Source organism: Haliotis rufescens, unplaced genomic scaffold (assembly GCF_023055435.1).
Source record: "Haliotis rufescens isolate VD_foot unplaced genomic scaffold, xgHalRufe1.0.p SCAF_8, whole genome shotgun sequence".
Taxonomy (NCBI): Eukaryota; Metazoa; Mollusca; class Gastropoda; order Lepetellida; family Haliotidae; genus Haliotis; species Haliotis rufescens.
In genome coordinates this window covers 45,280,991-45,297,731 of record NW_025964372.1, presented here as the reverse complement: position 1 = coordinate 45,297,731, position 16,741 = coordinate 45,280,991, and the positions used below count along the sequence as shown (strand labels likewise).

The following is a 16,741-nucleotide window of genomic DNA, read 5'->3' as shown; positions in this document are numbered from 1 at the left end:
GAGGGCCGAATTCGGATTTATGATCAAGAAAATTTAGCTACTTTCCACGAATGTTTTAAATACTACCAGAGACTACATACCAGTATAGAGACAACATAAGCGAAATGTACATGAACGGGTATTTATGTTTGGAATCGATTATGGGTGTCGATTTAAAGCTGAAAATAGTAGTAAAGAGGAATTGTAGTACTGTGGGATTCCAATGCCGGGGCTGGACTGAATGATGTTTTGTTACAGTCTGTTTATCCATAACTGATCTGTATTTACCGAACATACTAACTCTGACTAACTAACATAGAGGGGGTATAAACCCATGTCACAGGGGGACAATGCACTTGTCTTACCGCACACCTAAATACATTGCAGGTTTGCGTTACGCATGCATTGGTACAAATCGAAAACAATCTAGAATACCCCGAGATCTTGTTCATTTGGAAAATATCGTAAATATCCGTAGAATAACGTCTTATACCAGATACCTTACATGGTAGCATGGCACATTCAGTAACCAATCAGCAACGATTATCTTAATGCTAGGTACGATAAATGTTGATGTCTATGCAACAGTTACTGGAAGATAGTGGCACTTTCTAAACACATGGCGATGCAGTGTAAACGGAAACAGCCAATGTGCTTCAAGTATTGTATTCTCAATATTGTACGAGTGTGGATTTATCAGTTCTGAGCCTTACATAAATTAAATTGCTCCATAGTCAAAGCTTTAGTTGTGGACATTAAATGAAACCATTCATAAATACGTGAATCAATTGAGCACATTGTTTCGCTTTGACAAGTCTCTAAAACAAGCAGGGGTCTGTGACGTTTGAAATGTGGACAAGCTTATGGAAGGTGAAGCTGTAAGTATTTGCTGAAACAAGGGATCGTAGTTTATCTTCCAATCGTGGATTGTAGCAATGACAACAACTGATTGGTGCATTGTCCTGATGTAACACCTTTCCTAAGCTTCCCACATCTCTCGGTCATAATTTCATAATGTCATTGAAGTGAACACACCTTATTCTCCTGATCTGGCTCCATCAGCCTTCTGACCCGTGAAGATCCGGGGTAGAATAGGTCTTCAGCAACCCATGCTTGCCGTAAAAGACGACTATGCTTGTCGTAAAAGGCAATTGCGTGGATCGATGTTCATGATATCAATCACTGGATTGTCTGGTCCAGGCTCGATTATTTACGGACCGCCGTCATATAGCTGGAATATTGCTGAGTGCGGCGTAAAACAACCAACCAACCAACCAACCGTCAGCCTTCCATCTGCTCCCAAGCATTAAGAAAGCTCTAACCTGAACCCATTTCGACGTCATAGCAGCTTGTAGAACTTCTTGAACAGTCAGGAGAAATACTTCTTCAATTTCCTCCAACATCGTTGGCAAAATTGTATCAATGTGGAAGGGGTTATGTTGAAAAATAAATCGTTTTGATGCTTCAAGGCCAAGTCTTTCCAGTTTAGACTCAGGACTAATGAAACAACCTTTGTAGCTTTCATGATTTATTTACTTGTGCTCGCAATATATATAGATAAAAAAATTAACCTTTCATAAAATAAATCAGCATTGCAGAGGGCCACACTCTCCAAAAGTTGTTTTTTTCTCCGCGATCTTCTGTATTTGCAGTCCAGGCCTAAATTATGTTATGTGCGATATTGTTACTTGCGAAAGGATAACAAGTGATCAGCTGAGATAATTACATTTCATGCATTTATTTTCGACATGTTTTTGACAAATATAGGCAATACCTATGGAAGGAATGGTGGTTATTTTGGCTTTTATACAACATAGACCTTGATCATATGGTCTCATAAGCTACTCTTAAACTCACCTTAAGAAATGTACCTTAGCATTCTATAGTTCATTGTTAAAAGCGCTTCAGAGCACTATCTCCATGTTCCTCGTACGCAGCTTTAGAGAGGAACTCATTTTTAACAAATACGTCATGAGCAGCTAGCATAGACCCGCCTTTCCATGCTGCGTATTTCCATTCAGGGGCGGTCACTTTGATTTCTTGGCTTGGACTTGACGTCTTCAGTTCTTGCTCCAGCCTTGCCTTCATGCCTGGCAACTCTGCTGTGCCTCCTGCCAGGATTATGTTCGAGTAGAGAAGTGGTCGCAAATCTTCATCACACTTGTCTACGGCATTATGAACCAGCTTCTGGAGTGCATGACCATTTGAGCCAAACATGGAGGGAACAAACATTGCTTCTGGGCAGAAGAATCTTTCCTTCTGGAGAACAATCTCAGTGCCGTCTGTCATTCTGAAAGTCTTCTTGATGGCGTTTGGTTCAATCGATAATTTCTTTAGCTCTTCAATTGCATCAAGACTGACGTAGCATAACCTTTCTTTTATTTGATCTACTTGGTACTTCTGAGCCCAAGAGGGGAAGGAGTAGTACCTCTTCTCCAGAAGGTGCTCCAGATAGCTGGACAGACCTTTACCGGCAAGTTCCAGAACACCAATTGCCTCATGCACCATCGTTCCATTGTTAATTGGTATGACGCTGGTGGAATCATATCCCGAATCCACGACTAAGCCTGTTTTCAGGTCGTATGCATGCAGGGCCAAAAGAGGGTTGAACCCCCAATACAAGGCAGGTACTTCCATAGACTCAAACAATATCTGACTCAGTCGCTGTCGAGTTTTAAAGGGACACCCTAAAGCTTCAGTTAGCAGAAGAGGATGGTCTTCTAGGGTGGCTCCTAATTGACTGTAGGCGTGTCTCCACACCAGCTCAATGTCATGGTCATCCATCACGAGGCCTTCCTTGATAACGCAGCGTACGTCTTCCAGATGATCTCTGTCGGCAGCGACCTCGTTGCCAACTAACACATGACCTGTACCGCTGGACCCCTGTAAAAAAACATAACTCTGTTAGTCCAGACCCCTTCAGTCCAATAAGTCCCGCTTATGGAACACTCGTGTTATAAAAGTCTACATATATACAATTGATATTACCCAATGCCCATTTGGTATTAATCCGTAAAACTGTTAATCCGAGAGATTTCACTGGGAACGATGTATTATTAGTGTTTCAATATGTATATTATTGGCAATGGCAATATATAGCCGATAATGTTTGAAAAGGTTCAATGCAACCACCCTATTCCTATTGACATAGAGATAGGAGAAAACTATAATTGCAGTCCCAAGGTCTAAAGACATGACTATGAAGCATTTTATAGCTTAGCAAATTCGATAATGTGAAATATTTGATGAGAAGGAAATGAGGGTTCTCAACCTACGAGAGTCACTTGATAACAATAGTCCAGTTAAGTGCTGCTATAAATAACCCGCCTGCTGTAGGCGAGAATAATGTCCACAGGTGGTTGGTTGTTGACCAGTTGAGAGAATATTTGTTGTGGCAACCCTATTTTTTTGCTTCTGTTTCTCCTCTAAAATATGTGGATGCAATCTTTCAGTTTCAGGGTCAGTCGGTTTTAAGTCTATGGTTTAGTTCCCTTAATGTTTGTAGACAGAATATTCATAGACAAATATAAAACGATCAACGTTGCTCGGATAAATCCTGAATTGGGCAAACACATTGACTGAAAGTGGATCCACGTGTGAGCTAAATAATGGCAAACAGGTTTTGTGACAAATTTGTGGTGAGAAGTAAGGAAACACAGCTCTGATATCCCTGATATCCGTGATAGCCTCAGCCATATGATACAAAATAAACACAAGAAACACAATCCAACTATTACATATTTTTAAATAACCCAACCCATTTGAGTATGAATCATCCTCTCAACACAGGACACTTAGATTTGAATCTGGTCCACATACTATGCGATGGTATTATTTTCATATCCTTTAACTTGTGTGTGGTTGTGGCAAGGGAGTAGCTGTACATAATTTTTAGTCTGGAGTCTTGTTTCTCATGGGTTCCACCATCTGTAAATGGTGGCTTTGGGGACGAATCTTCGTTTCAACACGGGACACTTTGGTTTGATTCTGGGCTACATACTATGCGATGGTATTATTTTCATATCCTTTAACTTGTATGTTGTTGATTTATGGCCTTTGTCTTGATATGGCAAGGGAGTAGCTGTATATAATTTCTAGTCTGGAGTCTTGTTTCTCATGGGTTCCACCATCTGTAAATGGTTGTTTTGAGTACGAATCTTCTCTTCAACACGGGACGCTTTGGTTTGATTCTGGGCCACATACTATGCGCTGGTATTATTTTCATATCCTTGTGTTTTGTTGATTTTGTGGCCTTAAACATATTTGCTAGTCTGGACAGATATCTTGAAAACTCATTGATAGCAATAAAAGGTACTTATCACAATCATTGTCCGAAGCTGTTGTTTGTTTGTTTTGGGGGTTTTTTTTGTCGTTTAACGCCGCACTCAGGAATATTCCAGCTATATGATCGTAGTCTGTAAATAACCGAGTCTGGACTATACAATCCAGTGGTTGACATCATGAGCATCGTTCCACGCAATTGGGATATGATGACATGCATCAACCAAGTCAGCAAGCCTGACCACCGGATCCCGTTTGTCGCCTCTTACGAGAAACATAGTGGCCTTTTATGGCAAGCATGAGTTGCTGAAGACCTATTCTACCTCGGAACTTCACGGGTCCCAAAGTAATATTGGCTAAATATGCTTTGTCCATATTCACAACAAAGGAAAATGCCTCCAAAAGGGGACATGACAGAAAATGAAAATGTGTGGGCTATAGACAAAATTTGAAGTTGGCCAGTCAGATTGCAGTTGCCAGACACTTTGATAAATCTAAGATTGTGATATCTCGACTGATGGAAGGGTATCGGCACACGGCCGTATTAGGATTAGAGTGGACAGAGGAAGGTCCAAAAGGCTTCTCCCAGGCAGGATCGATATATCCGCAACATTGTGTTGAGGAGCAGATTAATGTCTGCATCAGAACAGAGGGAAAACTTCACGGCTGCCACAGGAATCCGACTTCCGACGTCAACTATACAGGTTGAAAAGTTTGGATCTGAAATGAAGACGTCCTTTCAGAGAAATGTGTGGCACTACACAGAGGCCTCAGACAACTGTGGGCACAGCAGTTTGGAGGTCGTCAATAGCAACATTGATGATCGCCCATTTTATTCTAATGAATCAAGGTTCTGTTTTTACTGAACTATGTTCTGTTTACGCTGAACGTGTTTGGAGAGTGTAGATACTATCCAACAGCATTTCACGAGCATGTTAAGAAAGGGCGTGGCAGTACCATGGTCTGGGATGGCTTCACATACGACAACAGGACGAATCTGATCATCGTACAAGGGAACATGACAGGTCAACGTTATGTGGACCAAAGTATGCGTCCAATGATCACCCAAGAGTGTAGGTCAAAACTATCAGTTCCGGTAAGACAACGCACGTCCTGACAGAGCTTGTGTTGACTGTCTGAGGCAGCAAGGTGTCACAATATTGCCCTGGGCAACCATATCTCCAGACATGTCACCGATTAAACACCTTTGGGATCTTCCGACCTCAGTGTTTCCAGAACTTTCAACAGCTTTGGCAGGCCTTACAAGAATGGTGAAGAATAACACGTGGAGACGATCCGGCGTTGATATCCAGCATGCCCAGAAGATGTATCTGCATATCACAGGGCACGGAACAGATATCTGAAGAAATTTGAGTGTTCCCTTAAATATTGTTCCACGTTACTATTGTTATCACGTGACTCGTAGGTTGGGGTGATGCCGAACCTCTATGTCCCCATCACCAATTGTTCTGATACATACGTTGCAAAAACACACATTCTATTATTGGGGAAATAGTGGGTCTCTGGCATAAGTGATTGCGGTAGTATTGTTGTCTTTTATTTCTAAGAATCTGAATATCATTGGTTCAAACCCTAGTTTCGAATAAACGACATTAAGGTGAGGTGAGGTGAAATGGGGTTTAACGTCGCGTCCGATTATTGCACTTATATAGCGACGTGCATGTACATGTGTGTGTTTGTGTGGCTGCTTGTACTTGTCCGGACTGATGCCGATTTATAGTGCTAGCTCACTGAGATACCATGCTGCAGTTTAACATGAATACCCCACTCAGACACAGTATACTGACTCCGAGCCGACCAGGCCTTGTTTTAGCCCCTTAATGCCGAGCGCCAGACAGGGTAACAACAAGTACCATCTTTTAACGTCTTTTTGGTATGACGCGGTCAGGGATCGAACACCGGACCTTCCGCTCTCCGGGCGGACGCTCTACCACTAGACCACGGAGGCGGTCAAAGGACATTAAGAGTGTGAAAGAGCGTGTTTGGTGGGGGTAAACCGTGGATTTCAGTAATTAATGTAAGAAAGACACACGGCGTTGATGTATCAGCGGATCCTAGCAGGTATAAGGGACACAACTAAAACATTATATCAGTAGGTATCGGGAATATATGACTACTGCGTCACAGTGCCTTTTAAGGATATTAAAGTGAGTGAGTATGGTTTTACGCCGCTTTTAGCAATATTCCAGCAATATCACGGCGGGGGACACCAGAAATGGGCTTCACACATTGTACCCATGTCGGGAATCGAACCCGGATCTTCGGCGTGACGAGCGAACGCTTTAACCACTAGGCTACCTGACCGCCCCTAAGGATATTAAAGGACGAAGGAGAATGCATAATGTTATTTAAACTCACCAGGGAACCGGCTATGAGTGTCTTGAAGACGACTGATGGATTGTCATTTCCCGCAAATCCTCCCTTTATTTCGTACGATCCGTTATACAAAACCACAGGAGAGGCAGCCATTGTCCAAACATCAACGTCCGAGGTGGCCCAGGTAGATTGTGCCTAACAGGCAGACAGGGTTTATAATCTTCATTGTATATTCAGGACGCCTGTGTGGCAGATGACATCCATGCGGATAAACCACCAACTGTGAATTCACAATTAATGCCATAGTTGTGTTTTGAATATACAATAAACCTGACTGGAATAAGGTTTAATTAAATTCAAATATAACCATCCCCTGTGTGCATGGATGAGGCATTTGGTTCTCAATCTGTATTTCGTGTATAATCACAAAACTGTTTAAGACCAGTCCAAAAGACTTCACGACATTCTGTTGGAGCATCAGTACTTGTTGCAGCGGCCTTTGGTTAAAGCTTGTCCCTTGTCACGGCGAAGGCCCGCGTCCTTTACTTTCGTTCGATCCGTGATAGTGAGTGAGTATGGTTTTGCGCCGTTTTTAGCAATATTCCAGCAATATCACGACGGAGGATACCAGAAATGGGCTTCATACGTTGTTCCCATGTCGGGAATCGAACCCGGGTCTTCGGCGAGACATGCGAACGCTTTAACCACCAGGCTACCCGACCGCCCCCAGCAAGCATGGGTTTGAGCCAATGGGAGTAGTTGACTCAAAGTGTTAACCTAGTGACATGTGATGTGGCACACTTACGGCGGACGCTTTAACCACCAGGCTTCCCGACCGCCCCCAGCAAGCATGGGTTTGAGCCAATCGGAGTAGTTGACTCAAAGTGTTAACCTAGTGACATGTGATGTGGCACACTTACGGCGGACGCTTTAACCACTAGGCTACCCGACCGCCCCCGGCAAGCATGGGTTTGAGCCAATGGGAGTAGTTGACTCCATGTATGGTACTCAAAGTGTTAACCGAGTGATGTGGCAAACTTACGCGAACGCTTTAAACACGAGGCTACCCGACCACCCCTATCCGCGATAGAGAACAACAGGCGGGTCGTGCCTACCCTTACAGACAGGACATTGCATATTCATGACATGGTGATGATGTACACGCCAATAAAGCAGTATGACTCCACACTCAATGTCATTGCGGTATTTTGAATATAGATATAAACCTGACTGGAATAAAGTGTAATCAATGCAAATATGTTCGTGGATGCTCCATTTGTATCTGAATCCCTATTTCGTGTATAGACACAAAACATTATTTTAGACCCGTCCGAAAGACCTTAAGGCATTCTTTCGAAACATCAGTTCTTGGTGCAGTAGCCTAGTGGTCAGTGCCTGTCGCTCGCCACGCCGCAGGTCCGGGTTTGATTCCCGACATGGTACTAAATGTGAAACAATTTCTGGTGATGTAGCTCGAATATTCCTAAAAGCGCCGTAGAACCATACTCAGTCACTCACATTCTTTTTGGACACGTTAAGCTCGAGGGTAGAACAGGTCTTCAGCAACCCATGCTTGCTTTAAAAGGCGACTTTGCTTGCCGTCTGAGGCGACTAACGGGATCGGGTGGTCAGGCTCGCTGACTTGGTTGATGCATGTCATCGTATCCCAATTGCGTGGATCGATGTTCATGATGTGAATCACTGGATTGTCGGGTCCAGACACGATTATTTACAGACTGCCGTCATAAAGCTGGGTGCGGCGTTAAATAACAAACCAACCAACCAACCAACATCCCTTGGGTTATATTATATTTGTTTGTTTGTTCGTGTTTACAAATGAACAATATTCAAGTGATACGGCGGCCTGTAAATAATGAAATCCGAACCGGAGAAATTGATATGTGCGATATCCCACGCCGTCCTCAAGCCGTCAACTAATGGACATCCGATCCATTTGGTCGCCTAACTTTTTACATTTTAACCAGATATACATACACACGAGGGAATGGTAAAGGTACTTATTGACATTGAATGCCTCCGTGGTCTTGTGGTAGAGCGTCCGCCCGGATAGCGGAAAGTCAGGGGTTCGATCCCCGGCCGCGTCATACCAAAATACGTTAAAAGATGGTACTTGTTGTTACTCTTGGTAACACGCGATTTAACAGGCCTGGGTAATACGGGATTCAACAGGTCTGGGTAATACGGGATTCAACAGGCCTGGGTAACACGGGATTCAACATGTCTTGGTAACCCGAGATTCAACAGGTCTAGGTAACACGGGATTCAACAGGCCTGGGTAACACGGGATTCAACATGTCTGGGTAACCCGAGATTCAACAGGTCTAGGTAACACGGGATTCAAGATGCCTGGGTAACACGGGATTCAACGGGTCTCGGTAACACGGGATTCAACGGGTCTGGGTAACACGGGATTCAACAGGTCTGGGTAACACGGGATTCAACAGGTCTTGGTAACACGGGATTCAACAGGCGTGGGTAACAAGGAATTCAACAGGCCTGGGTAACACGGGATTCAACGGGTCTTGGTAACACGTCATTCAACAGGTCTTAGTAACACGTCATACAACAGATATGGTTAAAACATGAATAAAAAGAGATTGTTACAAAAATGTGTTGTTTTGTTTGTGGTTTAACATTATTCCCTCTGTATGACGGCGACCTGTAAATAATCGAGTCTGGATCAAGACAATCCAGTGATTGATATTGCGCAACGATGTACGCGATGAACCAGCCTGACCACCCGATCCCGTTAGTCGCCTCTTACGACAAGCACAGTCGCCTTTTTCGGCAAAAATTGGTTGCTGAAGACCTATTCTACCCCGGATCTCCACGGGTCGCGAGGCTTTTTATCTATAGCGTTAATTAATTTTCCACTGGGCCGTGTCTGTCATCACATCCATAAGTCCCATGTCCAGGGTGACGCCATTGTCTCTTTGTTTGTCCAATAGTGTATATATATGTTTACATCTTTACTGTTCGTTAGTCTGGCATTCCGACAGCACCTGTATGTACAGCCGCGAGTAGGATACGCCTGCTTGCTGGACTTCACTTGTGGGAGTTGAGTTGGAATCTCCGCTCGACATATAAGAAGTTTGGACTCAACGTATTCTTCGTCTTCAATCTGAGCTAATTTCCCCGTCAACATACGCGTTGACAATACTGTGAAATTCTGGCATTCTCCGTGAGCATCTATGCGGAAATATCTTCTGGGCATACGGAAGTCACACGGGAAATATACTTATAAACCTATTCATTGGGATCTCTATTAAGTAAGAGAGTTCTTTCTATAGGCATTACAACCTATTGTGAGGTTTTACTTTCAAAGTAAAACCTATTAAGAGGTTTTACTTTCAAAGTAAAACCTATTGTGAGGTTTTACTTTCAAAGTAAAACCTATTATGAGGTTTTATTTTCGTTCTGGAGGTTTTACTTTGAATGTAAAACCTCTAATCCCAGGTTTAACCAAGTAACTGAAAAAATGACTACAAGTAGCAATTTAAAATTGAATGTCATGTGTACAGTGAATGAAGACTGGGTAGCAAAATGAAAGTCGTCGTCGCCGCTCATCTTTCCACTTCAGAGTCTCTGGTGAAAGGACAGCGAGGTTTCAAAACACGTGCTTTTAAACAAGTGCTTATCAATGATGCAAAATTTGCACGTGAAGTAACTGCTAGCCGTTACGTTACAACTACCTCTAGGTAACAGTTGGATTGTTTAAAGTCGTAAATCTTGTAAAGCAAAATACACCTTTTAAATTTGCGAATTTTCGTTTTGAAACGTTTAAAAGAAGTGAAATATTGCAACACAAACACTCACAGACCGAATATTTCACTTTCATTTAAAAGTAAGTATTTTAGTTGGGTTTTGTTGTTGACACATCCAAGTGCTCTTGACCGCCTGGCAAGTCAGCGAATTTCACGTGCAAGTTATGATATCACGTCTTCAAGGAAGCGCTATAATGAAGCGCCTCATTTATAGATGCTCGTTATAACATTTAATCAATTTAGACGGTTTATAAGTATGGAAAAACACTTTCCCTCGGTTTACGTAGACAGAGCATGCCCTGGGGGTTGGGAAAAACCGCGGGGGCTTCGCCCCCTTGGTTTTTCCGTCTCCCCAGGGCATGCTCTGTCTACCAAAACCTCGTGAGCGTGTTTTCTCCAATCCATAATTATCACCTGAGTGATACCTTATTCACTGGGGGAATATACATCATGCATTTTGCTTGTATTTCTCTTTTACTATTTATATACAGAAAACAACGAATTTATAATATGCCCTTACAAACCCCCGTGACTAATGTTGAGTGATGGGCATGAAAAAAGATTGAGTGAGTGAGTGAGTGTTCTTATTTAGCTACCATTAATGGTCTACGCATGAATGTAGAAACAGATATCTGCTAAATAAGTTTAATAAGAATAAATTATATTGCTGACAGATATCCTTCTATATGAATTGTCCGTGTCAGTGTCGTATTTGAAACGTATCATATCTAATATAATATGCCAACACGCAGGAGATAGTGGGAAATATCAAGACATATCGTCTGATCTATATGGTATTGGCGAATGGAAATAACATGATCATATCTGCTGGGGAGTAGGCGATCAGATCTGATTGGTTGGCGTGATGAGGGCGCACTAGGTCGTTAACGAGGTCGGGGTCAAATTCGAAATTTGCATGTCACTAATATCGGGTAAAACAGCCATTGTTGGCTAGTCATGCACGAATTCGTCGAGCCATTCTTCTGATGAGTCGACCACTGTCACCTTAACTCATGTTGTTTTAACACCGAATTCACGGAGCGTGGATCTCGCGCTGTTACCGTAGTAACGACTCGTCGGAAAATAAAACGATAATAACCCTGGACGCACGTGTTTTAAATATATATAGTTGAATAAAGGTAGGCTGTTCAGCAGAAGTTGTCAAACAAGGTTAGTAATTCAATGAGGTCCTCGATGATTGTGTGCCACGTACCCCATGGATCGTATAAATGTCATCAACCCATGTATTGTTTTGGTCAGGTTATATGCAAGCCGGGCATGTACCGGACACTCATTAGTCCGGATCTCTCTCAATAGCATACGACCCCTGAAGATCCGGGGTAGAATAGGTCTTCAGCAACCCATGCTTGTCGTAAAAGGTGACTATGCTTGTCGTAAAAGGCGACTAACGGGATCGGTGGTCAGGCTCGCTGACTTGGTTGATGCATGTCATCGTATCCCAATTGCGTGGACCGATGCTCATGATATGAATCACTGGATTGTCGGGTCCAGACTCGAATATTTACAGACTGCCGTCATATAGCTGGAATATTGCTGAGTGTGGCGTTAGATAACAAAAAAAGATTTAAAAAATCAATATCGTACCAAATGTAGGGTCCTCATTTCAGTACGTTTGGTTATTATGTAGCGAAGTCTGTCTAATCCGAATTCCGGACTAAAATTGTGTCACAAAAGACCAATTTAACACGTACTTGAAGCAATTTAATGCAGAGTAACTTCATGTTTTCGACTTTCTCAATTTAATATTTTTCTTAAAACATACTTATAAAATTGGATTACGGGTTTCAAATATGTGCAACGATACTACTTGACCCATGCATGACGTCTTCAGTTAGTTCATACCCTGCAACAATCTCGCCAATTCGCAACCTGTCTCAGCTTGACTAAAGTTTCAGCCCGGCGGGATTCCACTGTTAGTGAGGCACGGGGCAAGAAACTAATACTCAAGACAAACAACCTCGCAAGCAGAGCAGGGAAGGAATGTAACAGAACATTGTAAATCTATTGTATTCTGTTTTTAACCGTACCTTTTCAACATTAAACGTATGGGCAAAACGTATACACCCCCATCAACGATAACGCTTACGTTATAAAGAAACACCAGCCTGTCAATTAAAACTTGTTCAGTAAAGTGACGGGAGACAGACAGGACTGTTCTCCACTCTTGCCTCCTACAGCAGACATATTGAAAGGGAATATTCATGGTTTTACTCAGCCATTGTTGTTCAAAATGTAATGAAATTTGGTGTTTGGGTAGAGACCAGTGGGACTCAAAACAGATGTGTGCGTGCGTGCGTGCGTGTGTTTACGTGTGTACGTGTGCGTGTGCGCGCGTGTGAGTGTGTGTGTTGGTGGTAGCTGAGCAGTCGGCACGTCGTGAGTGGTGATGATGTTGTCCCGGATTGCTGGTACCACTGCCTCTTCCCGTCAGATGGTGATTTCGCCCGCCCGCCATGATGAAATCTACCAACCCCACAACTGACTCCCTGCCATAATGATCATGACTGATGTTGATGTGGTTGATGACGCTTTTCATCACGTCGCCAGCCCCCCCCCCCCCCCCCCCCACGACTCTCGCAGCTGCCAAATTTGAATGATTCTGTTGCTTGACTGAATATTGGTCACGTTCAACATTCCCTACGTTTTGTGAGTAGTATATTAGCATCAAGAACATGTCAGTCGTCTCGGGGTTTAGAAGTGCATGTCATGTCGTTTTGTGGCTAGCATACCTTCTGATTAGTCTTCTTACTCTCGTCCAGATCTACAACACTGGCGCGGTCGAGCTGGTGTCGACACGCTTTGCCGCTCTACCACCAGTAACAGGTTACTGGACCAAGGAATGGACAAGAACGAGTACCGAGCAGTCATCAAGTTTTTAAATTTAGAGAAAAGTACCCTCCAAGATATTCATGACCGCATGTCACAGTGTTACATCCTAAAGGGGTCAGTAGAGCAGACAGTACACTTAGCTGAGGCAAAGAAGTGTCCTATAACCACAACCCACAACTCTCTCCAAACGCAGGAGATATCTTTGTTGATATGAAGTGAACTAACATTGAAGGCCTTTGTATTTCGGTGAGACTGTAGATGTCACGTGACGTCAACCAGGAAGCAAGACCGGGTTGTGTTGTCTAGAGGTGTTACACATACAGGTAAAGAAATCTGACGTACATTTACATCAACGATTGTATATTAATGAAGTGTTTGAGGGACATTTACATACTTATGTTCACCTAGATGCAGCTCATTTAGTCCACAGGTCACTTAAGCCAGGTGGAACTGATGAACGCTGGTGTTTATAAATCGAAACTTGAAGTCCTAATGCCTGTCAATGGTTATCTCCCTTGTTGTTCGCCTCACAGCAACAACGGAGCTCTCTTTTGATTACACACAACCATGTGTTTCCATAGTAACGTTATATATTGCTTTAAAAATAACTAAGCATTCAACAACTATTACATGTACACGTGTGCACATTCTGGCCTTAGGGCAGCATTAAAAGCAAAGGATTTGACTAGCTCAGCCAGCTCCTTTTCCGAGTTCCGGAAGCTAAAAACCCTATGCACCCCTTCCGCACCAAATGTCACTTGCTTGAAAATATTTGTGGTCACATTCAGCATAAGTCAGCATAAGTCAGCATGTAGGCTCATTATGGTATGGCATTCCCATATTTGGTGGGTGGGTCACACCTAAGTGTGTGTGGAGTGAGTGAGTGACATCTTAGTGTGGGTGGAGTGAGTGACATCTTAGTGTTGGTGGAGTGAGTGAGTGACATCTTAGTGTGAGTGGAGTGAATGAGTGACATCTTAGTGTGAGTGGAGTGAGTGAGTGACATCTTAGTGTTGGTGGAGTGAGTGAGTGACATCTTAGTGTTGGTTGAGTGAGTGAGTGACATCTTAGTGTTGGTGGAGTGAATGAGTGACATCTTAGTGTGAGTGGAGTGAGTGAGTGACATCTTAGTGTTGGTGGAGTGAGTGACATCTTAGTGTTGGTGGAGTGAATGAGTGACATCTTAGTGTGAGTGGAGTGAGTGAGTGACATCTTAGTGTTGGTGGAGTGAGTGACATCTTAGTGTTGGTGGAGTGAGTGAGTGACATCTTAGTGTTGGTGGAGTGAGTGACATGTTAGTGTGGGTGGACTGAGTGCGTGACATTTTAGTGTGGGTGGACTGAGTGCGTGACATTTTAGTGTGGGTGGAGTGAATGAGTGACATCTTATTGTTGGTGGAGAGAGTGAGTGACATCTTAGTGTGGGTGGAGTGAGTGAGTGACATCTTAGTGTTGGTGGAGTGAGTGAGTGACATCTTAGTGTTGGTGGAGTGAGTGAGTGACATCATAGTGTGGGTTGAGTGATTGAGTGACATCTTAGTGTTGGTGGAGTGAGTGATATCTTACTGTTGGTGGAGTGAGTGAGTGACATCTTAGTGTGGGTGGAGTGAGTGAGTGACATCTTAGTGTGGGTGGAGTGAGTGACATCTTAGTGTTGGTGGAGTGAGTGACATGTTAGTGTGGGTGGACTGAATGTGTGACATTTTAGTGTTGGTGGAGTGAGTGACATCTTAGTGTTGGTGGAGTGAGTGACATGTTAGTGTGGGTGGACTGAGTGCGTGACATTTTAGTGTGGGTGGACTGAGTGCGTGACATTTTAGTGTGGCAGGAGTGGGTGACATCTTAGTGTGGGTGGAGTGAGTGAGTGACATCTTAGTGTGGGTGGAGTGAGTGACATCTTAGTGTTGGTGGAGTGAGTGACATGTTAGTGTGGGTGGACTGAGTGCGTGACAGTTAAGTGTGGATGGAGTGAGTGACATCTTAGTGTTGGTTGAGTGAGTGCGTGACATGTTAGTGTCGGTGGAGTGAATGAGTGACATCTTAGTGTTGGTGGAGTGAGTGAGTGACATCTTAGTGTGGGTGGAGTGAGTGACATCTTAGTGTTGGTTGAGTGAGTGAGTGACATCTTAGTGTTGGTGGAGAGAATGAGTGACATCTTAGTGTGGGTGGAGTGAGTGAGTGACATCTTAGTGTTGGTGGAGTGAGTGACATCTTAGTGTTGGTGGAGTGAGTGAGTGACATCTTAGTGTGGATGGAGTGAGTGAGTCACATCTTAGTGTGGGTGGAGTGAGTGAGTGACATCTTAGTGTGGGTGGAGTGAGTGATCGACATCTTAGTGTTGGTGGAGTGAGTGAGTGACATCTTAGTGTTGGTGGAGTGAGTGCGTGACATTTTAGTGTGGGTGGAGTGAATGAGTGACATCTTATTGTTGGTGGAGTGAGTGAGTGACATCTTAGTGTGGGTGGAGTGAGTGAGTGACATCTTAGTGTTGGTGGAGTGAGTGAGTGACATCTTAGTGTTGGTGGAGTGAGTGAGTGACATCATAGTGTGGGTGGAGTGATTGAGTGACATCTTAGTGTTGGTGGAGTGAGTGATATCTTACTGTTGGTGGAGTGAGTGAGTGACATCTTAGTGTGGGTGGAGTGAGTGAGTGACATCTTAGTGTGGGTGGAGTGAGTGACATCTTAGTGTTGGTGGAGTGAGTGACATGTTAGTGTGGGTGGACTGAATGTTTGACATTTTAGTGTTGGTGGAGTGAGTGACATCTTAGTGTTGGTGGAGTGAGTGACATGTTAGTGTGGGTGGACTGAGTGCGTGACATTTTAGTGTGGGTGGACTGAGTGCGTGACATTTTAGTGTGGCAGGAGTGGGTGACATCTTAGTGTGGGTGGAGTGAGTGAGTGACATCTTAGTGTGGGTGGAGTGAGTGACATCTTAGTGTTGGTGGAGTGAGTGACATGTTAGTGTGGGTGGACTGAGTGCGTGACAGTTAAGTGTGGATGGAGTGAGTGACATCTTAGTGTTGGTTGAGTGAGTGCGTGACATGTTAGTGTCGGTGGAGTGAATGAGTGACATCTTAGTGTTGGTGGAGTGAGTGAGTGACATCTTAGTGTTGGTGGAGTGAGTGACATCTTAGTGTTGGTGGAGTGAGTAAGTGACATCTTAGTGTGGATGGAGTGAGTGAGTGATATCTTAGTGTGGGTGGAGTGAGTGAGTGACATCTTAGTGTGGGTGGAGTGAGTGATCGACATCTTAGTGTTGGTGGAGTGAGTGAGTGACAACTTAGTGTTGGTGGAGTGAGTGAGTGACATCTTAGTGTGGGTGGAGTGAGTGACATCTTAGTGTTGGTTGAGTGAGTGAGTGACATCTTAGTGTTGGTGGAATGAGTGAGTGACATCTTAGTGTTGGTGGAGAGAGTGACATCTTAGTGTTGGTGGAGTGAGTGAGTGACATCTTAGTGTTGGTGGAGTGAGTGACATGTTAGTGTGGGTGGACTGACTGCGTGACATT

The 16,741-nt window shown here is 43.7% G+C and overlaps 2 protein-coding genes across 2 annotated transcripts in view; one reads left to right on the top strand and one right to left on the bottom strand.

The window, feature by feature from the left end:
• Nucleotides 1-1,570: 1,570 nt before the first annotated feature.
• LOC124143554 (actin-like) lies at nt 1,571-6,884 on the bottom strand. The gene is made up of 2 exons (XM_046512556.2): nt 6,640-6,884; nt 1,571-2,862 (listed from the first exon to the last, which is right to left on the bottom strand). The coding sequence occupies exons 1-2, from the start codon at nt 6,748-6,750 to the stop codon at nt 1,873-1,875; spliced, it is 1,101 nt and encodes a 366-aa protein (XP_046368512.2). The 5' UTR covers nt 6,751-6,884; the 3' UTR covers nt 1,571-1,872.
• Nucleotides 6,885-13,432: 6,548 nt separating this feature from the next.
• LOC124143555 (BTB/POZ domain-containing protein 6-like) overlaps nt 13,433-16,741 on the top strand; it is a 35,534-nt gene continuing 32,225 nt past the window's right edge. Inside the window, exon 1 of the mRNA XM_048389669.1 lies at nt 13,433-13,555. The gene's annotated coding sequence lies outside the window, so the exon portion shown is untranslated. The remainder of the gene's footprint in view (nt 13,556-16,741) is intronic.

Bases quoted from the DNA above. Each gene is read 5' to 3' on its own strand.
- LOC124143554 (XM_046512556.2), bottom strand. From the start codon at position 6,750: ATGGCTGCCTCTCCTGTGGTTTTGTATAACGGATCGTACGAAATAAAG. The intron at 2,863-6,639 runs GTGAGTTTAAAT...GTTTTTTTACAG, and splicing joins CACTCATAGCCGGTTCCCTG to GGGTCCAGCGGTACAGGTCA.